Source organism: Euprymna scolopes, chromosome 4, assembly GCF_053919585.1.
Source record: "Euprymna scolopes isolate OS-2025 chromosome 4, ASM5391958v1, whole genome shotgun sequence".
Taxonomy (NCBI): Eukaryota; Metazoa; Mollusca; class Cephalopoda; order Sepiida; family Sepiolidae; genus Euprymna; species Euprymna scolopes.
In genome coordinates, this window is record NC_136485.1 from 61,277,108 (window position 1) to 61,303,139 (window position 26,032).

At 33.3% G+C, this 26,032-nt stretch overlaps 1 protein-coding gene across 1 annotated transcript in view; it reads right to left on the reverse strand.

The window, feature by feature from the left end:
* Window positions 1–26,032, reverse strand: part of LOC145267797 (death-associated protein kinase 1-like) — a 653,913-nt gene that overhangs the window by 333,536 nt on the left and 294,345 nt on the right. The window contains exon 3 of the mRNA XM_080123326.1: window positions 18,096–18,234. Coding sequence (XP_079979452.1) covers window positions 18,096–18,234 — 139 coding nt within the window. The remainder of the gene's footprint in view (window positions 1–18,095; window positions 18,235–26,032) is intronic.

Consider the following 26,032-nt stretch of genomic DNA (forward strand, 5'->3'; position numbering starts at 1 on the left):
ATCTTCTCTTTCACAAAGATGAAAGCAACAACTTAAAAATATATATATTTGCATGGATATTAAAGTGGTGATTATATATTTTACTAAGAGAGAGCAGAGGTGACATAAAACAGACGGCTGTGATAAGTTCTGAGATCCAAGCATTTTTTTTGTTGAATCAGTACATATATAAAAAGCTAAAAAAAGTGAAGATCATTTGTAATATGATGATACGAGGAGTGTTCAATAAGTAATGCTCCTGACCTACTTTTCATAGCATTAGAGCAACGGAACTTGTCACAGTTATTTGTTTTTCTCTACATAGAAATCCCCCAAAGTTATGTATTTCTCCCATCGTTCAATGCAGACGATCAAGGAAATGAAAGAAACGTATGGTAATGATGCCTCATCATATGACCTTGGAAAACGCTCGTATTGTGAATTCAAACATGACCGGAAAACTTTAGAAACAGCCCTCAAACTTGGTCGCCCTCCTTCCGCCTTTGATGAGCCATCTGTTAGTCAGGTTGAGGCTAACACTTTGGAAAATCAACGCATGACTATTTGCCAAATAATGCAAGAAGTCAAGATTAGTACAAGATCTATGGAAACTATCATTCATGAAAACTTATTCATATTATTTGGATTCTTCGGACTACTATTCTTATCTTGAATTCTCAAAAATTCGATGTAACCTCAGATCTTCAGGTGTATCTTGTCAAACTTTGGAATCTTCCCATCAAATTCAGAGAATTTGCACGATTTTGAACAGAACTCTATATTTAATTTACAGGGATAGCATGATCTTGTTCCGTCAGCCATGACCAGGTAGAAGTTTCCAATAATTTGCAATTATATTACTAATATTGCCTGCACAGAAGACTGAACCATCAACCTCCAGAAGAGTGTCACTTGGAACTGTATTTTACTTAGTCTTTCACCCATCATGCAAAGGGTCTTTCTGAAACAATATCATAAATAGTTTTAACATTCATTTGAAAAGAATGGGAGGGACAAATCACCCCCCACCCCTAAAAAGCCGATCATTGGTAGTGGGTGAAACTTCATGTGCGAACATGTTTTAAAGCTAAAGAAGACTTGACAGAAGTGAGAGAGAAATTCATTGATTGATAAAGTGATTACATCGAAATGTACTATTCATCTGTGTACATAAAAGTTTATGGTTGATCTGCTTACTACTATAAGCACAAATATACACTGCATTTTTTATGTTAGGGTTAGCGATTGGGTTGGAGCTGTCAGCATAAAAATAAGACTTGATTTTATTTTATTTAAGAAGACTGTGATGCAACATCTTCATATGACTGTTCATCGCCATATTCAGTTGTACTTTACATGCTAACATGACTTAGACAGCCATAAGAAATTGATTTCCAAATAAATCTATCTCTGGTAAGATCTTTATTTATCTCTTAGGTACATTTTTATCATTTCCTTGCACGGTTTTTCTAGCCTTCTATGAACTGAACCTGCTATCTCAACTGTTCTACATCTACTAGCCACCAAACTCTCACCCATTCTTTCCACATGGCTATACTAATTAAGTCAACTCTTCTACACATCTTCCTATACTGCCCAGATTTCATTTTCCTCTGTGGCTATCAGAACTAAAAATGTCTTTAAAAGTAATATAACGCATCCACTGCATCATTCTCATATCATTTATCTTCATGCAACGCATGTCCTAAACTCTCTGTGAACTGAACCAAATGAACTAAAATGAGTTACCCACTTTGTAAAGCATAAACAATTCAATTTTAATAATTTTTTGTTATGGATTTTTTTTCTTGGCAACTAGCCTGAGTGCCCGGCATTTCCCTGGTGTTTAAAGGTGTGCGTTGAGCAAAAAAAAAAAAAAAAAAAGTGGTAGTAGGCAGGCAGGCTCAAACCCATACCGCGAAGGAGAAAAAGAATGGGGGAAAAAAAAAAAAAAAAAAAAAAAACGGGATGTCTATGCTGTTGCGTCCATCACCAAACCGGAAGTGGCGAAGGTTTAAATTAAGGCTAGTCAATCGAAAAGAGGGGATGACTTTCGAAAATATTAGTGAAAAAAGCGTCCCCTCCTTGTAGAAAAGTGCTCAATTGAAGGTGAAGGAATGTTTTTAGCCAATTTTTCGATATTTGTCATCCAAAGGGTCGAGCTTCTAATCAATACCAATCTCGTGAAAATCCGTCGCCTCTGTTGAAAATTTTAGGCAAACATACATACATGAGATTTATACTATAGATGACGCCCAAGCAATAATAATCTGAAGAAACAACAAAAAAAAAAAATCATTGTTATGCATGTATGCCTGCAATAAGGAACTCATTAAGTAACATGAAGTATTATTACTGAGATTTAGTGTCTATGACTAAAATAGAATCTTTCTGTCAAACTCGCCATGACAGAGTAAAAGTCTTAAATAATTACTCATGGTGTAGTGGATAACGTACTCAGTAAAGTTCAGTTGTAAAGTTACACTCTTCTAGAGGTTGAAGGTTCAATTCTCAGTGCATACCACACTTAAAATATAATTGCAAATTACTTAAGACTTCTACCATGGCTGATAGGACAAGAGCATGCTACCCTCATGGATTAAAGAAACATCTAAGAGAGGTTGGAGGTTACTTCGACCGAAATGTGAAAATAACTCAAGATGAGAACAGTAGTCCGAAGAATCCAAATAATATAAATCCTGTATAACCTTTCTTTAGGATTGATGTGCATTGGTCACCATGGTTAAAGATGTGGTGTAGACCAGAGTAAAAGCTGGCACATCTTGTATAGTAAATACCATGGCAACAACAACATCAACAAGAGATTTGATGTTAAACGCAGAAACCAGCACGGAATTTCAAACAGAACCCTTTAATCTACAGGAATAGCAAGCTCTTGTTCTGTCAGTCACCACTGGGTAGAAGTCCTAAGTCATTCCTAATTGTATTTTTAATTTTAGTGTCACCTACACAGAGGATTGAACTTTAAACCTTCAGAAGTTTAATTTTTACAACTGAATTTTACCAACTACTTTGTCCATTATGCTATGAGTAATTGTGCATTAGTTAGGACTTCTACTCAGTCATGGCCAGGACAACAAAAAGATTCTCAGAGTTTGACAAGATACACCTGAAGATCGAAGGTTGCATTGACAGAAACATTGAAAATTAAACTGGAAATTTACAAAAATTTAGAAACATAATATCAAGATTTTTAACCAATCGTAATTCGACTGTTAATGGTCAACATGAGAACTTAGCCAAATCAATAATTGTTACCCTGGCCCTCAGCTGCACATTGTCTTTTTTTTTTTTTTTTTTTTTTTTACAGAAAATCGCTCCAGACAAGGCATGAAGCCACTTGATGTAACAAACTAAAAAAAAAAAAAAATACTTTTGGGTCAAAACATTACCAATGATAATTGTTTGATGGAATAGATTTTGATACAGAAAACAGCAATTCTTCCCTCTTTGTCAGAAGCATTGCTCCTGAAATGTGAGGACTAAAGGACAAAATAAGTGGACTGAGAGTTATGCAGCTGCTGAAAGTAAACCCACTTTCCTTAGACATACACCATCCAAGAAGAGAGGCAAGAAGAATTACATTGCAAATTAATTCTCCTCTTGAATGGCGAATTGCATACTTGAATTATTGAAGATGTCACTGGTTGAAGAAGAGCAATTAGGACAGGGTTGGATTTGGATTTAAAATTTCCTGTTTTGTGGAGCATCCTAATTAATTGTGATAGATTTCTTGTTTATCTTTTTTTTTTTTTATTATTCCGTGAGCCACCCTGTAGATTAAGAGAAAATTATCTCCTTTACTTATTTATAAAGTTAGGGTTTAGATTGAAAATATCCTTTGTTTTATGTTTTTCTATATTTTTTTTTGTTTGTGGAGCACTTTGTAGTCTATAATACAAATCCCACCTGTCTATTTAAATGTATGTATGTTTGTATGTGTGTTTGCCTAAAACTTTCAACACAGGCGACTGATTTTCACAAAATCGGTATAGTTTTGAAGCTGGATACTTGGAACGACAAATATCGAAAAATTGGTTAAAAACATTAATTCCTTCACTCTGAACTGGGCACTTTTCTACAGAAAAGGGTCGCTTTTTTTTTCACCGATATTTTCGAAAGTCATCCCCTCTTTTCGATTGACTAGCCTTAATTTAAATCTTTGCCACTTCCAGCTTGGCAATAAGCGCAACAGCAAAGACGACACGTTTATTTTCAAGTTCTTTTCCTCCTTCACGGTACGGATTCCAGCCTGCCTGCTACCACTTTTTTTAATTTTTTATTTGCAACACACACCTCCAAACACCCAGGCAACGCTGGGCACCCAGGCTAATCTATTATATAAAGAGTTATACATTTGTGCTTGTATGTCTCGCTAAAACTTGAAATCGAAATCAGATAATGACTCTGGTACTGTCTTAAATGGCAAGAACTGACATGTGAAATTTAGAGCAAAATATTAATTTTTTTTTCTACCTTAACGACCACAGAATCTAATGGGGGGGGGCTCAATTAAAATCATCTCTTTCTAAACAATTTCAACATCTACGCACGTGTGAACCGCTTCACCTCTCAGATACGTTAAGTACATAGATTTGCAAGGTCATGATATGACTATCACTGTGGCCAAATGCGTTAGAGGGTTGTCTCAGAACTAATACTTTTTTGCATTCACACCCACCTTATGGCAGACGTTTCATTTTTTTTTTTTATCTATTTTTAACATTTTTAAAAACGTTTATTTCAATAAGCTTTTGCATTTAAACAAGCTTAAATTTTTTTTTAAATATTTTTTAGTTTTGTACTTTGTATTATTTACTTGGCTCAAAACTAATAATTAGAGGGAATTTTTTTTTTTTATTGGTGGTTGATTTAGCTGAGAGTTGATTTAAAGATAAAATTACTATTAAATGCATGAATATTACTTAGGTAAATCACAAAAATATATATATATATATACTTCGGAGTAGTTTTTATTTAACAATCAGTGGTTATGTAAACGTGAGATTGTAGGTTTACAAAATATTACTGGCAGTAATATTCTATAAGTTATCCCATCTAAACGAGAATTGCTATTCATATCCTTTTTCTACAAATACTCCTGCTACAGAACTTCTGATAAATATATTATTTTCACTTTGACTTTCCATGTCTCACTGACTTTAGCAAATAGGGTGCATACCTTTATAACTATTTACTAATATTTTCACTCCTCTGATGATATGGCAGACATCGAAACCCTATAGGTTAAGGAGATAAACTTTCTAAAACATTCTTTGTCTTGCTTAGAATAAAAATTCTTTGATATGAAACTCAACCACTTCATTTCATTTCAATGAGAGTTTTTTGAAATTCATTGAATTACAATTTAATATATATATATATATATATATATATATATATATAAATAAATTTTAATTATAACTGCTTAAAACGTTTCTTTCTTGCTCATATGCCCCTATTCCGAATTCTCACATGCACCTATTCCGAATTCGTAACAGTGGGCTAGTATTCGCGGAATTTTCTTTTCAAACTGACATAAATTATTACACAGTAAAAATAATTAAAACAAAATTTAGCAAGTGTAGTCAAACGCAACTTCATTTGTCATTTTTTATATATGACCCGGGACAACGCCAGGTAGCCCAGCTAATATTAATATAGATCACAGTAATATATTTCTCATGCTATTAATAAAATGATATTATTGCTTATTGCTGGGCAATATCAAACAAGCCTTCCAAAACTTACTAAAATACAATAACAGACAAATTATTTATGTACAAAACCTTGCATGTCTTAACTAAGTGAACAAAACTAGTAGGAGTTCTATGAATATGGCATACCGTCTTAGTTACCTTCTTGCATAACATCTATACCGTTCATTGCTTCAGAGTTAGTCACACATGTTAGTTTGAATGTGTCACTAACCACCTACTGTGTTGTCATATTTCATAGAAATCTGCTTCATACTTGTATATCATCATGGCCATATTGCTGTGACAATCTACGATTCTCTATGGCCTAGAATAATCTATATAATTATAAAACTCTGTGGACCTTGCTTTCGACGATCGATTCCATCTTTTACAAAACTGAATGACAGGTGAATATATATATATACATATATATATATATATATATATATATATATATTCCTATGATTTTTTTTTGTGTGTATTGGTATTTATATTAAAAACCTTTTTCTATTTATTTAAAAAGAAAATAAAACTTTCTAATATATAGGTCATGGAATTACGGTCGTCTGCAAAAAACGTAGCTAATTTGCATGTTCGTTAAAACATTCATTTTAATCAATTCCCTATTAGTTTTTTCGGTTTTCTTATGGAATGATCATCTTTAGTTAACTGTTACGTGTAATTATATTCATGCAGATATTCTACATGATTTATACTTGCGTAATATTTGCGTAAAAAGGTTATAACAAACACAAACCTCTTTCTATATATATATTTATGTATACGTGTATATATGTTTTTTTAAAAAAATTTGCCTACCAAACTCCTCTGTCAGTTTTTGGCTTACAGATATGAAATTTCATATATAGAGTATTTGAACCCATGCAAAACTTTATATTTGGGTTTTAGCCGGGGAAAATCGATGCAAACATGTGAAAAAAAAAAAAATGAAATTTACCAGGTGAAAGTCGAATGATAGCATTATGAATATGTCTGCGTAACATTGGTTCATGTTTTAATTTTTAGCCTTGCAGCAAACATGTCTCCATAGCTCAGGTATTAACGTCAAAGGAAAAAGTAAATCATAAGCTAAACGTCTTGGTTTCGATTCTTGGTGTTAACGCACATATTTTTTAAAACTTTAAATCATTATTGTATCCAATATAATAATACAAAATCTGCATTAATCAAAATATCATATTTAAGCATATTTTATGACCGGGCAATGACAGGCAGCCTGCTAGTATATATATATATTATATAGTGTTTTTAGGCGGCATGTTTTCATTTAGACTGACATTGTTGAACAGCATCAACAACAAGGAAGGAGATCACCAACCAAATATCCATTAGAAAAGTTCAGAGAGTACAACTTTAGGGAGGCTTATTACCCTTCAAATTCATAGCCTGTGATTATTGCAGTTGTTGGAATAAGGCGAAATAATTTGCAACAACAAAATACTTGGAAAGTGCTGAAAATCCAGAAAGACTTGTCACTCAAAATCCAGGGAACACCATTTGTTATTATTAGAGATAGGACAACAGCATATTCTTTTCATTGTTTTGACTCTCGAGTGTGTATCCATTGATATCTTATATGCTTTTATATAGAGTGATGTGGTTCTCGGTTGATTAACCGTGTCTGTGTCAGATCACACTAATGTAATGTACTTGCAATAACCCTTATCCCCGAGTGGCTTCCGGGCCTTGATAAGTGGTGATCACTGTGCAAAAAAAAAAAAAAAGAAAGATATATACTTGAGAGTCAAAACAATGAAAAGAATATGCTGTTGTCACAGCCCTAGTTATTACCATTGAGCAAGTTACAGATAATGAACCATGCTATAACTCCTAGTGAGTAAAGAATAATAAATCTGTAATTAAGAGATTAAATTTTGAATTAGAAACAAAAACAAAATAATGGATCAACAAAATTCAAATAAGAAACTAAACCCGAATCCCAAATCAATAAGCTAAAGCTGTGAATAAGAATAATGAGATAAGAAAATGATGGAAGAGGAAAAATATGACTGACAAAGAAAGGCTAACCAAGAAATATAAAGAACTAAAGTAAAAGATTCTAGCAAAGGAAAGAAAGACTGAGAAAATACAAGGAGAGTAGAAAATCAACCTTATTTTGTCCTTTAGTGCTCACATTCCATGAATGATGTTTCTATCTAAAGAGCAAGAATTGTAATTATTTAAGCCAGAATTGTAATTATTTAAGCCAGAATTGTAATTATTTAGGCCCAGAATTGTAATTATTTAGGCCCAGAATTGTAATTATTTAGGCCCAGAATTGTAATTATTTAGGCCCAGAATTGTAATTATTTAGGCCCAGAATTGTAATTATTTAGGCCCAGAATTGTAATTATTTAGGCCCAGAATTGTAATTATTTAGGCCCAGAATTGTAATTATTTAGGCCCAGAATTGTAATTATTTAGGCCCAGAATTGTAATTATTTAGGCCAGAATCTGTTCATCTAACACATTGTTGGTTAGTTTTTAACCTTGAAGTCATATTTTTTCTTTTAGTTCCTTACATCAAGTGGTTTCATGCCTTGTCTGGGTCGATTTCCATAAACAAAAAATACAAATTTGAAAGTGCAAATAAAACAGACTTTACAAATAATGAAAGTTAGTTTAATTGAAACCTTAATGGGTAAAGAACAAAAACAAAGCAACAAATCTGTAGAGCATAACATATGGAAGAGATTAATATGCACAGACTACTTTCCAAGGAATAAAGAATGCTGGAAAGAAATCGGGATGCATGATCTCTTATACATTCGGCAAAAAGATACAGAAGGCTGTAAATTCAAGAAAAATAGAACAGTCATGGCATGGATCAACTATGATAAAAAAAAAAACAATTTCTCAAACATGAGAGATATACAGATATACTTTACAGTGAATGCAATGGAAACTGTAACTGACAGAACAACATTCAGCAGTAATAAAAATGCAAAGAAGACTTTTCCAGGGAGATTTGCTATCTTTACTTTTATTTTTATTTATTTATTTTTATTTTTTTGATAGCTATGATGCCACTCACTAACATACTCGGGGGATGCAAGGCAGGAGAAAAAAAAAAAACGGAAAAAAAATAAACAGCTTTATGTACAAGGATGTTCTTAAACTACTAGAAAGAAAACACTTAAACACAACCGGAATCTTTAGCCAGGATACGGGAATAAAATTTGAAATCAAACAATATGTACTATTGGAGTTGAAGGGAAAACTTGAACCAGTTGAAAAGAATAGAAACACTCAATTGAGATGCTGAAGGCACTTGGTGAACATGATGACTATAAAGACTTGGGTTTTCTGGAAGCTGACACCATAAACATGGATAATAGATTATTAAAAGAGAATACATGAGAAGATGAAGAAAGCTCGTTGAGATGAAATTATATCATTGAACCTTCAACATTCACAAGAATATCACGAACCCGTAGTGCAGTCGTTAGACTACTTGGAAAATTAATTGTAAAAGTGATATTCTCCTGAATATTGAAGGTTCAATTCTCAGTGTGGGTGACTGAAAACATACAACTGCAAATTAATTAGGACCTTTATCCAGTAATTGCTAATTGAATGAGAGCATGCTATTCGCATGAACTAAACAAAGGGTTATGTTTAAAATTCTATTCAGATTCCTGAGTTCGACAGAAACATTTCGGAGTTAGTCAAGATAGACCTGAGGAAGGTCAGAGGCTACATCGACCAAAATGTTGTGAAAATGGCATTTAAGATAAGAACAGTAGTCCGAAGAATCCAAATAATACAAATAACCAATATTCATCTCAAAAATTCAGAAATGTAGAGGTAGGAGAGTTAAAGTAGCAGAGTCACTTCACAAGAGCATTCTACTCATCCCCCTCCCCCACAAGATTAAATGAAGCATTTCATTCAAAATTTCAAAAAAAGGTTTGATAAAATACCCGAGCAGAAGGTTTCATCAGCCAAAACGTTTCTTTTGCTTTATCCTTATTTCCATGGCAAGTGCTATGTCCCCCTGTCCTGACTTTCACGAAAAACATTTGTCTAGCTAAAACCACTATCAATAATTTCCCCCCACTCTTTATCTGTGCCTAAACCTAAACGTAGATTCCATGAACAAAGCTTCTTTCTTAGAACTGCACGTCTGCGGAACTCTGTTCTGTTTTCCTGCTTTCCAACTGACTACAATATGCTCATCTTTAAATCCAACCTGAACAAGTTTTTGATGAGCCATCCCCTTAAGTAACCTAATTTACCAAATTTCCACTACTAGCGATGATATGTTCCCTTTGACTACTGTACACTCATTACCCTTTATCATCGAGTGGCCTCTAGGCCTTGATAAGTAGTGACTCCTTTGCAAAAAAAAAAAAAAAAAAAAAGATTCTGAGAATAACACTCAAGATGAAAACAGTAGTCTAAATAATCCAAACAGGAATTATTAATCCTCACCTAAAAAATTCAGAAATAGTGGTTGTAATGTTGGAAAACAAAAAAAAAATTAAAAAAAAATGAATTAGGAAAATTCTCCTCAGTTTGTGGAAATAAAGTTGGATGCAATTCAATTTTTTGTGGCACCCGTAAGCATTGTGGAATCACTGGTAGGTTGAGAGAGGATAACCAATTTGTTTAAGTGTAAGAGATGGATGAGAACTCGGATGTAGACGAAGTATATCTGGATGACAAAGCTATTGAGATTGTCAAGAAGTTTTTATAAGCTGATGATACCATTAGAGCACAGGCAGAAACAGGTGTTAATATGTAAGATTGTCTGACGCCCAGTGTTACACACGTACAGAGTTCGTCGATTAAATCTGAACAGTATAAGGAGATGTAGTATGGCACAATCATGTTGACACACCGGTTCTCGCCAGATCACTGAAGTTAAGCAACGCTGAGCCTGGCCAGTACCAGATGGGTGACCATTTGGGAAGTCTAGGCGCTGTATGTACCTTCTGGGAAGGTTGGGCATGGACCCAGCATCCTCACCCTGTAAAAAGAACTCCTTACTAAAAAAACATCTACAAAAGTTGTAAATGGCCTATACCCCTCCAGGGGCTCAAGGGCTATGGATCGATGGATAAGATGTGTGCGGGACAGAAGATTTTGATGGTATGTTTATGTTGAAAGAATGGATGAGAGTTCTTTGACGAGTACATGTACAACAGTTAGGGTAGTAGGTTCTGTTGACAGCCAAGGCAAACATGGGAAGGAATGATTATGAATGACTTGAGAAAGAGGGTTGAATAAAGACCTGGCCAGAGATAGGTTAGTTTCGAAATCAGTTTCTAAAAACCGGCCAAAAGCATATGCGAGCATAATATAAAATAAACATTCAAGAGGATATGGTGGAGAAATTCCTTTGTTTACTTTTAAAAATTCTTTGTTTCATTCCATGTCTTACATTAACAGAACATGTTCTGAAAGACGAGCGGCCATTAAACATGTGATATTACACCATTTGCAAGTAATTTGGATGCTGTTAACTTTGATAAGAAAAAAAAAATCGTTTTTGCGATAGTAAAACTCTTGCAAAGCATCTTTCCAGCTGGCTGCCATGGTGAACAAAATCATGAATGAAAAGCTAAAAGCCATTCACTAGAGGAATATCGCGGATTTATTTTACGATTTATCAGAAGCCAAGTCGGTTTGGCAAAATACCAGCCTCACCTTGCCCCCCCCCACCCCGACGCACAGTATTTTCCTGGTTATTCTCCAAGATGGATAAAAAAGATGCAAAAAGTTGGTAAAGTTTTGTTTTCTTTGTTGGATCCAGTACCCAACCCCCAAACTCCCACTCAACCAAAATATTTAGATTCCAAACACTAAGCGAAATAAACAAAAACTTTTTATGCTACTCAGCCTTTCATCCGCCATTCTTTCTTGAAAGGAATGGTTTCATTGATGCCGAATTATAGTTTCTTTTTCTTTTGTTTTTCTTTATACATCCTCATTTCACGGATTATTATTCACTATTCTTATAAGTAATCAGTCATCAAGGCTAGAAGTCGCACAAGGAGAAGCATTAATGAGGTGGGCAGATTGTCAGTTGAATAATGGAGAATATTATTAGAAAATTGAAAATGATGGATGGGATATATACTATTCGGACTATTGTTTTCATCGTAAGTGTTATTCTCAAGTTTCAGACGATGTAACCTCTGCTGTGAAACGCTGAAATCTTTCTGTCAGACTTGGGAATCTACACAGAATTTTAGATGAAACCCTTCATTTGATTCACGGGGAGATAGTATGCTCTCTTTCCCTCAGCTACGATCGAGTAGAAGTTTTAAGTAATTAGTAATTTTATTCTTAGTATCACCCACACTGAGAATTGAACTTTTGATCTAAAAAAAAAAAAAAAATAAATAAATAAATAAAAATGGATGAGAGTTCATTGGCAAGTAGATGTAGAACAGTTAGGACATGAGGTTCAGGTGACAGCAAAGACTAAGGAAAACATGGAAGGGAAGGAAATGATAATAGACTTGAGGAAGAGGGATAAAGGAAGACCTGACCAGAGATAGGTTAGTTTGGAAATTAGTTTTAAAAAACTGATCAACACATGTGAGCATGTAAAATAAACATTCAAGATGATGTGGTGGAGAAACATTCAAGATGATGTGGTGGAGAAACATTCAAGATGATGTGGTGGAGAAACATTCAAGATGATGTGGTGGAGAAACATTCAAGATGATGTGGTGGAGAAACATTCAAGATGATGTGGTGGAGAAACATTCAAGATGATGTGGTGGAGAAACATTCAAGATGATGTGGTGGAGAAACATTCAAGATGATGTGGTGGAGAAACTCCTTTGTTTACTTTTAAAATTTCTTTGTTTTATTCTTGGTCTTACATAAACAGAACATGTAATGAAAGACGAGCAGAACCCTTCATTTAATTCACAGGGGTAACATTCCCTTAGACTAAGTAGAAGTTTTTTGTAATTAGTAATTGTATTACTAGTACTGCAAAAACGAAAAAGAAAACGAAAAAGAAAACGAAAAACGAGAAAAGAAAACGAAAAACGAGAAAAACAAACAAAATAGGAAAGCAAAAAAAAAAAAAAAAAAAAAAAATTAGAAAAACAAAAAATAGAAAAACAAAAGAGAAAAAGAAAAAAAAAAGGGAAGTAAAAGAGAAAGAAAAGAAAAAAGAAAAAGAGAAAGAAAAAGAGGAAAGAAAAAAGAAGAGAAAAGTGAAAGAAAGAAAAAAAAAACGAATTTTACTATGTTCTATATCAGTTACACCATGAGTTTTTCTGGACAATTTCAATCTTATCAATGCACATCTCAAATATTCAGAAATATTATAGATGAATGGGATGAATAAAATTGTGAGGACGGTTGGTGACAAGCATTTGTTGATATTGGATTTAAAGATGACTAAAGAAAGAAACTTTGTTTATGGAAATTTCGTTTGATGTTAAGCACATGGAGAAAGATTGAAAGTCATTTTCACTTGTGGTAGAAGACGAGTTCTTGCTGTGAATGGTTTGCATGGAGGAACCAGACGATCAGAGCACAATTGACTTCCATAGGCATACTTATAGCATAATTTAGATGAACCAAGAAATAAAATTATTGCATACACAAAGTACTAGTAATAACCCACAATTTTTTTTTGTCAGTTTTTCGTGTATCAAAAGATTCTATAAACCATTCCAGATTTTATTGTCAACCATTTCATGAAGAAATCTTTCAAGACAGAGGCAATTTAAATTTTTGTCCCAATCCAGTATACCTCTTTTTGAAAACCTGGATCTTCTGTATCTACCTCTGCCTCCATAGGTTTCTCCACCATATCAAGTAAATAGGAACTGGAAATTCTGTCAAAATTTGTTTAATTTCTATGAAAAGATGTTCAAAAAGTTTAGTTTTGTACCAAAGTCCTTCTTGTGTGTAATAAATAGTTCAAATATGTCTGGTGCCAGAAAAAAGCCCCCCCCCCCAGCCAAATAATATAACATTGAATTTAAAGTCCCATTCTGGACGATTAAAAAGTTTCTTTTTAGGATAAGAAATACAATTTAGACAAAGTAAAATGGTCAATAAAAGAACTTCATTTATGGATTTTTTTCCAAATAAGTTAGTCGTAGGATTAAGATGTGAATTTTTAGGGGGATAGCACTTGTACTAACGATTAGTACAATTAAGAAAGGGTGGGGTATACCCGAATTTAGGGTTGGACATACGGTTAAGGCAGGTTTCATTTTTCAAACTCTTCTCCCTGCTAAAATCATAATATCTTAACTACAAAAAAAAAAAAAAAAAAAAAAGATAAAAAAATAATAATGCTGGTTATATGCCCTTAAACACTATTTGGTTAGACACTTACACAGAAATGGGTGAGCATTTTATGTTAAATTTATATGCAAAAAATATCCCCAATTTTAAATTAGTTGTTTAGGTTTAAAGTATTCACACAGTCGGTTAAAAAATTAGAATAGAGATGAAAGTTAGCTAAGTGTTGTCATCTACTTTTATATGTAGGCATAATTTTCTTTTTAATTTGACAAACTTAACGTTTTCCCTTTTTGTATTCTATTCAAAATTTTAATAAACTCATTGTGAGGAACATTTTTAAATTGTTCCATTTTTACCGCACTATTTCCCTCTAAATTCGTTATGATTTCTAAATTTGTTTTGCTTTGCTGGTAGTTTAAGATCAATAAATATTTATAACTTTACCAGCAATAAAAAAAATCAAGTTAAAAACTATAAACCACTTTTAAAATCAGGTATTGGGTTAAAACTTTTTCCCATTCGAAAATGTACCAACATTAATCAGCACATCAAAAGTATGTAACTTGAATCTTGAATTGGAAACCATGTTTAATTTCAGAGGAGTTTCCGATGGGTAGTTATCCTATACTAGTCCTGGAGATGAAGAATTCTCGGTTGGCAACTGTTCTGTATAGGTTCTGGACTTTCTAATTTTGCAGCCAAGAACAAAAGATCCTTCTCATGTAGGCATTAAAAAATTATGCGCTGGAATGCTAAAAGATTTTATTTTTATGGAGCAATTCTGGTTTCTGATTGGCTAATTAGCAGAATGTGAATTAATCTGATTGGTCAGTTCTTAGCAGCAGCGTTAATAAACAATCTCCCAACTTTGAGGGAGCATACTCCATTAAATATCAAAAAATATTTCAACATTAAATGACAGATAAGTTTGTTTACTTCTATTTGTTTGTTTTTTTTTGTTTTTTTTTTTTACACAGTGGTCACCACTTATCAAGGCCCGGAAGCCACTCAGGGATAAGGGTTATTGCAAGTACATTACATTAGTGTGGAGATTTGATGAAGTGTTTACTTAAGGGGGCGGTTCGTTAGGAATTTGTTAATGTTGGACTTGAACACATCCAAGTTGTAGTCAGGCGGGAAGCAGGCAGACGGAACAGAGTTCCACAGGCGTGCAGTTCTAAGAAAGAAGCTTTGTTCATGGAATCCACGTTTTGATTTAGGCACGGATAAAGTGTGGGGGAAATTTTTTACAGTGGATTCAGCTAGACGGGTGTTTTTTGTGAAAGATTGGCAAGGGGGGACCAGAGATTGGAGTTCAGACAAGCACCTGCCATGGAAATAACGATAAAACAAGGATAGGCTCGCAACGTCTCTTCTATGGGAGAGAGGTTGCAGGGTAGAGAAAAGGGCATCCCCCACTAAGCTACGAAGTCTATTTTGTACTCTGTCAAGGCAGGATAGGCTGTTTTTAGCAGCTCCTGCCCAGATATGGCAGCAGTATTCCATCCTTGGACGTACTTGGCTTTTATATAGATAGAGAATTGCATCAGTAGTGAGATATCTTCTGGAGCGGTAGAAGGATCCCACCATCTTTCCAGCGACCTTGGTAACAGACTTGATGTACGTGTTCCATTTCAGATCAGGAGTAAAGGTTGTCAAAACACGGGTCTCTCCCAGACGAGAGCCATCCATCTCAATTGCTGCCAGATGGGGATCAGAGTGTTGATGATGTAAGGATAGGAGTTTGGTTTTAGATGCATTAAAGGTAACCAGCCACGTCTATATAAAATTCATGTTTTTCTCACAGAAAAGACGTTGCTTGTCTTTCTCCACTATCGTTATTTTCATGGCAATTGCTCGGCCAAGGTTCAATCTATGGTCTCTGCCCCTTGCAAAACATCCATAACAAAACTCATCTAGCTACAACAACTGTCAATACAAAAATGAGCAAAGTTTCCTTCCTACTAGAACGGCCTGTCTGTGGAACACGATACAGTGGGGTTGCTTTCCAGTTGACTACAACATGGTCGTTTTCAAGTTCAATGTAAACAAATTCTTGTTGAGCCGCCACCTTAAATAACCAAATTCTGCTCAATCACAACCATCATTACCAAATATCACGACGCTGTCTCAAAGTTGACTCGGCACTTATTAAACTCTTATCTTTGAGCCTTGATATGTAGTGGGTATTTGATTAAAAAAAAAATAAAATAAAATATAAATACTTCTAATATTTCTATACAAGAATAATAATAAGAGACTTATTTTTCGTCATACAAGAATGTCTGTTTCATTTTACTACAAAGTTCTCGAAAATCAAGCCGCTCCTTTCTAGCGGCTAACATTTGATCTTTATAAGATGCAAAGATATTCGAATATTTTATTAAAGTTCTCCTTTACGTCTCAAATGTTAGTAAATAATTTAATATTAATTTCCCTTATTTAATTAATTGGAATGTTTGAGATGAGTATTATTTATTCATTTATTGCAGACTATTCAAGGCTCGTGCCACATTGGATAGAGACGTTGAATCTCTACGGTTCCAGGTGAGCATTTTCTGAAGATAGCGGTTTCAATCCTACCCAAAGATGACCAGCGGCTTAGTTGGTCAAAACGTGGTGAGACAACAACTATGGAAGGCAGTAATAGCTGAGAATGCAGTTAGAAGATTCGGAGTTCCTATCCCATCGTGGTTACCACCTGACAAAAGCCAGAGGAATAGTTGGCTCAAACGTTGTGAAACAACAACTAAAAAAAGATAAGAATATAGTGTGCGATAAATAAATACATGGATTAATTTTTCTCAGTTAAATCTATATAATCATAAAACTTAAACGACCTTGTAACGAGTGATGTAACCCACTTTCCAGTTTACGACATCCAGTTGCGCATGCGTGTATAAACATTAACCCATAACAACGTAAACAAATAAACACAAATCGCTTCTTTTGCAGATTTTGACCTGCGCACTGAAATATTAACGTTATTATTTCGAAATTATTATTAACATGGGAGGAGTATTTTTTATTACAACTATACTGTCACTATTTTCTTACAACTAAACAACTTTAACCCGTTGACAAACATAAGAACAATTGTAGTAAAGCCAAGACTACTCTATCCGTCCCTTTTCCTTCCTTCCTTTTCTTTTATTTTTTGTTTACATTTCTAGATACAAAATAGTTGTGTGAGAATAGTAAATGTGTCAACAAATTCACCAATCTGTTTCAATATTAGTTTTATTTTATTTAGGTTTTATTTTTTTGCTTTATGTTTTATTAATTATTTTTTTTTTAGATTTTAAGTTTCTATAATTTGGTTGAAGGATTCCAATATGGGTTTTTCATTCTTATATTTCTCACTGGTAGGTTAATGTGCGTTTTTGCTGCTAAGTGACTTTTGTCGGCATTCGATCCGTAGGAAAATCATGTTTAATTTTCGATTTTTGAGCGATTATTCAGAAAAATAGGTAACTTTACCCGAATAGGGAGGATTTTTTTTTTTTATGTTTGAGTGATCCATCCGTGATTTTTCACTTTAATATACTTTCATAGAAATGTTTCTGTTATGTCAAAAAAAAAAAAACTATTTTCTTTAGGTCACAAGTGTCACACTCATACATGAATTCCATAGCTAATATAACATACTGACCCAACGGGTCACAGGTAGTCTAGTATTTTATATTAATCTTGTGGTCTCTTGGTTTTAGTGGATTCCAGGATAAGAATTCATCCAGGATAAGAATTCATCCAGTCTGGTGGAATATCCAGACTAGTGTTGTTATTACTATTTAAGGTAACATGACTTGGAGAAGGTGCACGATTACTTGTAAAAAAACTAGAGTGGATTAGTCATAATAGAGAGATCTTATTTGGGCCGTAAATATGAAACGTGATTTTGAACATCAAGTCAGGGTTTACTTGTAGGGAAAAGTATCATCCTACCAGGTTGTCCAACTTCTTTAGACATTCAAGTTCTCTCCTCTCTAACAGATATGCCACAGTTCATGAATTTCCAAATGATATAAAAGTATTATAAATGATGGTAGTGGTTCTGACCCAATGGGTAACAGGTATATCTCTTATACAGACATTAGACATTAATGGAATTAAAAGAAAAAAAAAAAAATAGAAAATGACTCTTACTTTGAGATCTAGATGTGCAATGTGTTTTTCATGAAGATGGTTAAGGCCATCCAGAATTTGTCGGATAAATGCTGATGCTTCTGCCTCACATAATCTGTCTTTCTCGGAAAGGTAAGCGAAAAGCTCACCACCTGGAACTCTGGAAAATAAAAAGGTTACAGTCAGTTAAATTACAAGAATATCATGTTATTGCAAAGAATCACTTCAATATAAAGTTCTAGAATTATAATCAAATATTCACAATGCTAACAACACCTTGTCTATTGATCTCATAAAATTGACTGTTGTATCCTTTTCTTCATGGATAGGTTTTCTTTTTTGATTTTATATATATATATATATATATATATATATATATATATATATATATATATAAAGCTGAACGTCTGTGTGTGTGTCTGGTCATGAATAGGCTCCTATAAGGTTAACTATTATAGAAAACTGATGACATATGATAGATGTATCGAGACACAGGAATTAGTATGTTTGATCTGCCATAATGATAATTCATTAAAATTGTGGGGTCTGCGTACGCACCTGGTCCACAACGTATGGAAATAAAAAATTTAAAATTTAAAAAAAAAAAAAAAGTTTACAAATGTTTTTGATATAGATGTACATAATACTTTGATAAGTATGTTTTAACTTCAATAGGGATGGTATAATAAAATTGTGGGGTCTGCATTCGCGCATGGCCTCCATAGAATGGAAATATGCACAAACTTTAATAAAGACTTTTCATATCTATCTGCATAAGTATACTTTGATAATTATGTTTCAGTTTGAAGAAATAGGGTATAATAAAATTATGGGGTGTTCGTTCGCGCCTGACCTCCATAGAATGGAAATATGTCACAAAGTTTAACAAGGTTTTTTAATATAGACCCACAGAATATTGTGATAAGTGTTTCAGTGTGAACAGGTATGGTATAATAAATTATGGGGTTTATCTATTTTTTTTTACTTTCATCATATTTTGCTTTGGTTTTGATACCCCCAAATTCGAAGCTATCTCTTTAAACCCCTTCCTTTTCATAACCTATTATACTTTCATAAATCAGAATCCATTTTCTGTAGGCTGTTTTTGAACCCAGTCAACGACAGGTACTTTTGCTAGTATATATATATATATATATATACACACACACACACACACTAGCCTGGGTGCCCGGCGTTGCCCGGGTGTTTGGAGATGTGCGTTGAGCAAAAAAAAAAAAAAAAGTTGTAGTAGGCAAGCAGGCTCGAACCTAGGATGCAAAGGCGGAAAAGAAAGTGGAAATGTGTGTAAGGATGTTGGTTAGCAAAAAAAAATTAAAAAATAAATTAAAAATTTAAAAAAATAAAATAAAACTGGTAGCAGGCAGGCTCGAAGCTGTACTCTGAAGGAGGAAAAGAAAGTGGAAAAAAAAAAAGTGACACGTTTGCTGTTGCGTGCATCGCCAAAGCAGAAGTGACGTAGGTTTAAATTAAGGCTAGACAATCGAAAAGAGGTGATGATTTTCGAAAATATCGGCGAAAAAAGCGACCCCCCCCCGCCCCTGCAAAAATGTGCCGACTCGAGGGTGAAGGAATTAATGTTTTTTAGCCAACTTTTTGTATATTTGTTGTTCAACGGGTCGAGCTTCAAAACGATACCGATCTCGTGAAAATCCGTCGCCTCTGTTGAAAGTTTTAGGCAGTCATACAAACCTACATACATTTAAACAGATAGGTGAGATTTATATTATATATATATATATAATATATATATATATATATGGCTTTGTGGCCAGGTTCAAATCTCCCGACGCACGGTAATCGTGACATCCTGCACTGTCTTTGTTTCATGAAACACTGATTTGAAATATTTCTAGGGGCATTTATAAACAGTAAAGGCCTATCTGTAAATAAAACCATGTAGAGTTTTTAAATTTTTATTCAACAAAAGCTTTTAGTAATGTATACATTGAGAAATATATATACATCTCTACTTATATATAAAAGCCACTTTATGTGAGTGTGTGTTCCTTCTTTATGGACTCCAAAATGGTTGGGCCGATTTTTTTCCGAAATTTCACACACATATAATTTATGTGCCTCGGAGTGTTCTTATATAGGTCTTGTATTGGAATAATTAAGCATCGAACTTTGAAGAAATCCCATTAAAGAAGGAACAGTCCAATTTTGACCAAAGTTAACACTTTTATACAGCCTAACATCACAAGTGCATTTGAGAAGTTTTTATCACTGCACAAACAGATGGGGGTGGCGAGCAGACAAGGGTGTGTTCAAAATGAATATTTCTGTTTAGAGCACAATTAAAATATTGTACTTGACTTTTGAATTTTAAATTTTAATTCAAGTCATTATATAATAATTTAAAAAAAATCAACAGTACGTTCTTTAAAGTGCGATGTAGACTACAATGAATTGTGGTCCACTCCAAGTCACTGTGGGAGGCATGTGAAGCATCATCCCGGTGCACTATGGTAGGTTCCTGACTAGAGTAGGCAATTTCAATGCTAATAAAAATGTTGAAGTGTGGGACATTCATTGATCCGCATTCAATCCTGAGCAACATCGACTCTCCCTGCTAGTATATATATATATATATATATATATATATAAATAAAAATTACAAATTTTTTTCCCTTGTACACATTTTTGTGAATTATTCCATGGATTTCTGCCTTTGGATTATTTTGGACCATCTTCCAATTACGGGATTTCCTTGGATTTTACTTGTGCAAATGGAAATTCAATTAACTTTCTTGAAGTTATATATTCGGATTTTACCGTCACTGGATTATTTATCTTCCAGACTATCCATTCACGTGTAATCACCTTTTTCTTCACTATATTCCCTCTGCTTCACTTTTTTGTTATCAAGTAAGATCTTTGACTTACTTGTTTCATCAAATACTTTTGCATGCAAAATCCGATCCTGCATTTTGCTAATTCCTACCCTCTGATGAGAAGGAAAGTATTTCTTCGAAACTCCACGAATTAAGGATTATCCACTTATCAAGTGTTTCCTTTTCAGATTAAATATGTTTTTAACTCTTTTTCAAAGTGTTTTTTAACATATTTTATTAACTTTTTGCTCGTATATATATATATATATATATATATATATATATATATATATATATATATATTGTGTGTAATAGAGAGGGTCTAAATGAGCAAAGTCTCAGTAAAATATATTTAAAAAGGTGGTGTGCTCGGTGTATTGCAGTTATAAGCTCAATAGGTGTAATTATCTAGAGCTATATATGAGGAGACGATATCCAGAAATATTTTTTTACTTATTTCTCGATTTTATTTGTAAATATCGAATGAATAAAAGGATATCGTTTCTGCAACGATCGTACATATATGATTTTGTTAGGTTTCCTCCTACGAAAACTTGATAATTTCAATTATTCATCTCTCACCATATATAAAACTGTTGCTAACAGTACATAAGAATTCTACATATATATTTGTATACTTGAAGAATAATCAATTATGGATCAAATTTAATGCAAATCTGATACATTCGAATTTTCACGTCGGAATTTTTGTGCCTATGTGTTCTGTAAAATTCCTTTAAAATGCTTAAACGAAACTGAAATCTGAGGAATATTTGTTAATCGATATCTAATGTTAATTTTTACAAAAATCAAAGCTATCTAAATATTTCCAAAGACTTCCACTCTCTCACCTCTGCCTACGTCGAAATTAAACCGAATGTAGTCTATATTACAATCCTTATTCCTAGCAGCTGTATTTCAAAATTCATAACGAATAGTAGGACCTGTTGAAATTCTATGGAATGAGAAATATATTTAATTAAGTATGTTTGAATAAAGTTGGTATTTTTCTAGATAGCGCAAAAAAAATTGTTTTTTGGACAGAAAAACTAATAACATGTAAATATGAATTTATTAACATTTAACTGGCCCAAATGAGATAAATTAATAAGTAGTAATAAATACACAGAAAGTAATATTGTGCTACATAGTTCAATACAAATAATAAAATCACATTGTAAGAGAATCTTTAATTTATTCCTTCAATCAAGTACCTCTTGCAAAACAATGTTCTTTTTTTGCCCTGTTTCTTTCAAATATTCCCTTTTTTATATAACATTTCACTGACTTCTTCATTTGGTGAAGAACCATTGCACATCAAAATTCTTCCTCACAATTACAACAATGATCATGTATTATAATACTCAAAAACGAGGCCACAACAAAGGGAAGTCAATTATTCTTATTTAGAGCTGCTAGATTGGCATTTTAAAAGCAAAATTTCACGAATTTGGCCTTATTTGAAGCAATTTGGTCTTTTCCAAAGAATAACATATGTACAAAGTAAAGAACAAGCAGAATATTATATAGATTGGTTAATTAGTTTAGGAGTAAATCTTGTATATACAAATATATAAACATGCACATCTATATATGTATATATATATATATGTATATATATATATACACACTAGCATTGCCTGTCATAAAATATGCATAAATATATTTTAATTAATAAAGAAACTGACACATGTGCATGCGCGTAGTATGTTTTTTCTAAACCATTCACTTGCAAGTAAAAAAAAAAATACTCGAGCTGAGATCGAAACCAAAACCTAAAGACAGCAAGTCGAGTACGATAACCATTTAACCTGCATGACACGATCTTTAAAAGGTGTTTTCAAACTACTTATTCTTAACCTAAGTAATCTGTAATGTGAATTATTCATGCATGCGTATTCGTAAAACGGCAAACTGAAAAAATCCGATGACTTCCACCTACCAATTTTTCAATATTGACCCTTTAGCAGCCCCTTTTCCGGATGAAAATTGATTCAAAAGTTTTCCACGTGTCTTAATATCCTATGCATTGAATTTCAAGTATCAAAAATTCATGGAGTATATAGGTTGAAAAGTGTCCTCACACACAAATTTTCATATATATATATATATATATATATATATCTTTCAAGATACCATGTTTATAAGGATAGATACACTCATTTTCATAAAGTTTTTCTTTTATTGGTCACAACATTGTGTACAATTGTTTCAGTCCACAGTGTTGGTATATAAGGATATTAATTGTTCATCAAATTATAAATTGCACAAGCCTGGACTTCATCAGTGCATTAGAAAACCCAATATTTCAAAAGTTAATTCAAGTTTTTTCGGACCACGCATATGACTTTTACATGAATGAATGTCGACTGTATTATTAACTGAATGACTATTAACTACTTTAACCCGTTGAAGACCATAAAAACGATCCACAAAAATACAATCATTTGAGCTGCCTCATACTGCTCTGCAACCTTCTATGCAGTTTGAAAAAAATGAAGACAAACAGTTTTATAAATGAGATTTTAGTTTGGATTGAACAATACTATTAATTGCATGAACTGCAACACAAGGAATGACAGATAATAGTAATAAATTAGATTAAAGGTAATAATATGGAATTTGAGAATGGGAGTAAATTTTTCTGCATTACATGAATTTTTTACGGCAACACCAAGACACTGGGCCTGCTAATTTTACATATAAAGTTATGTCAGATTTTCAAAGTCAGACCTCAATAGCAATTATATTTTTTTCAATTCATCATATACCACTTCAAAAAATGGTTAACTTAAATCACAATCAGATATAACGTAAAACATGTGACCACGTGACCACTTTTGATGTCTGTATGTACGTTTCTATTCCATTGTGAACAGAAAATGTCAAATGTGCTTCTAATAAATATTTATTCTGAGTTAAATTCCTTTGCTGTCCATCATATACTAGTAAAAACAAAAAAAATACAAATAAAAGACATCAACTTAAATCCCATATAATAGCCTGAATAGCACATATCAAATCGATATTTTATTCGGACTAGCCTTTTCCTGTATAGATCAAAATAAACTAAAAAACTAATTTCTTTAAAAGACAAGAAATATTTCAGGGAAAAGTATAAGGTTTAAAAGATCAAGGAATGCTACCCCCTTTCCTCACCTCCACAATTTGCAAATGTTCAGATGACTAAGTACACCTTAGACAAAAAGGGGAAAGAGTGTGACGTCAGTGACAGAGGGCAGTAAGTGCATGTAATCTTGGCGGTTACACATGTGACGAATTGAACTGGAAAATCCAAAAATGTGTAAAGAGAAATGCGCGTTTTAAGATTTCATGATCTCTCTCATAAATGTTCAATTAATAGCAAAATGCAATCAAAATGAAATAAATTTATGAGCTGATCAAAAAGAAAGATCACCCATAAAATCTTGAACAAGGATAAATTTCCTTAATGGATGCCGTCACTAACTGTTAAATAATTTATGCCAAGTTTATCATAGATCATATTCGATCTAACAATCAGTTATACACTAATGACATTTCAGAATAGTAAATTGTTCTCATAGCCGTATAACATTAATCTAAATTATATTTCTTAGTTTGTCCATTCAACTTTTTTATTTTTAGAAACTACTGGGCGGATCTGGCTTAAATTGTGTAGAGACCTTTGTTATAAAGTGCAGTGAACTAAATATGGTATCTATTTGATGCGCAGTTAGGGATTAATAAGGATTAGTATTTAATAGTTTTAGGATTTCCAGGTTGATATCTGGAGGCGCATTAATTCACTGGGAGAGATGCACCCCTAGTCCTAGTTAAGACATGCATCTAAGAGAAGTTGGCAGCAGAACGTTGGATGGCCATGGAGGAGGATGAATCTCTAGCAGATCAACAGTTCTATGGTATTAAGAGTTACGTTATTTGACTGCAGCTATGTGGATGATCTAAGGACAACGGATAGGTGCAAACAGGCGAGTCAGATGCCATTCTGCTGGGGAAGGAAGGTCAACTCACCCCATGTGTTCTGCCAAGTTCAAAATCAGTGTGATGTCTTCTGAGGAATATGATCAACAATGGACCGAAGCCTATGACGAATACTAACCATGATTTCATTTACGGCATGAACATGCCATGATATAAGTATTTAATGCAAAAATAAGTAGAAATTTAACCATATTCAACCATCAATTTGGCATAAAGCACTCATTCTACATCAATGGGCTGTAACTTTTGCCGTTTTTTTAACAAGTTAAAAAGTCTTCTATATGATATCTGTTCGTTCAACTTTTTAGCCAGTTTTTAAATGGACTAAACAATCTACTCACTCCATATAGTTGTTGGATTACTCCTCAAAATGACACCTAATGAACCGTTTGTTTAGAAAAAAATGTCAGTTGCTTATTTATAGTTTTGACAATGCGTTAGTAATTTAAGAAATTAACGACTTTACTATAGAGGCAATCAAAATGGAATAGATCTGTTTATGAAAATGATTACCTGTCCACATTCATTGTACTACTCAATGTGTCTTAGGTACCCCCCCGTGAAAACGGATGCGAAGCCCAAATCAACCATACTAAAAATGCCATCTATTAACATCATTAATAATATTTAAAATCCAACCATGTTAGATACAAATAAATTACAGTCTATGCCTGACTTGTCCACCAAGTTTTGTTTTATTGCTTTTTAATGATAAGCACATTTGAATACAAAAATGCAAAATTATCAATAGTTTTGGCACACTCTTCTCTTGACACTGCCATGATTTGGGCTATGATGGTCTTTTTCAGTTCAGAAATTGTCTGAGAATTATTTTGATGGACATTTTCTTTGGGATAACTCCATATATAAAAATCCAGGAATTTATGGTCTGCTGAATGTGAAGCCCATTCAAGATCATAGCTGATGAAGCAATCACCAGACCGACCATTTGTCCAAAACATGGCAATAATACAAAGACTGTTGAACATTCTTGATTTAAAGTTGGACAAGTACAGACTCGACTTTATTTTTACCAGAGTGCAGAAAAGATTGAATTTTATTAATTCCATCGGTGGAATTTTTTTTTTTTCAGAGAAGATGGTGGGGGACAAAAACTGA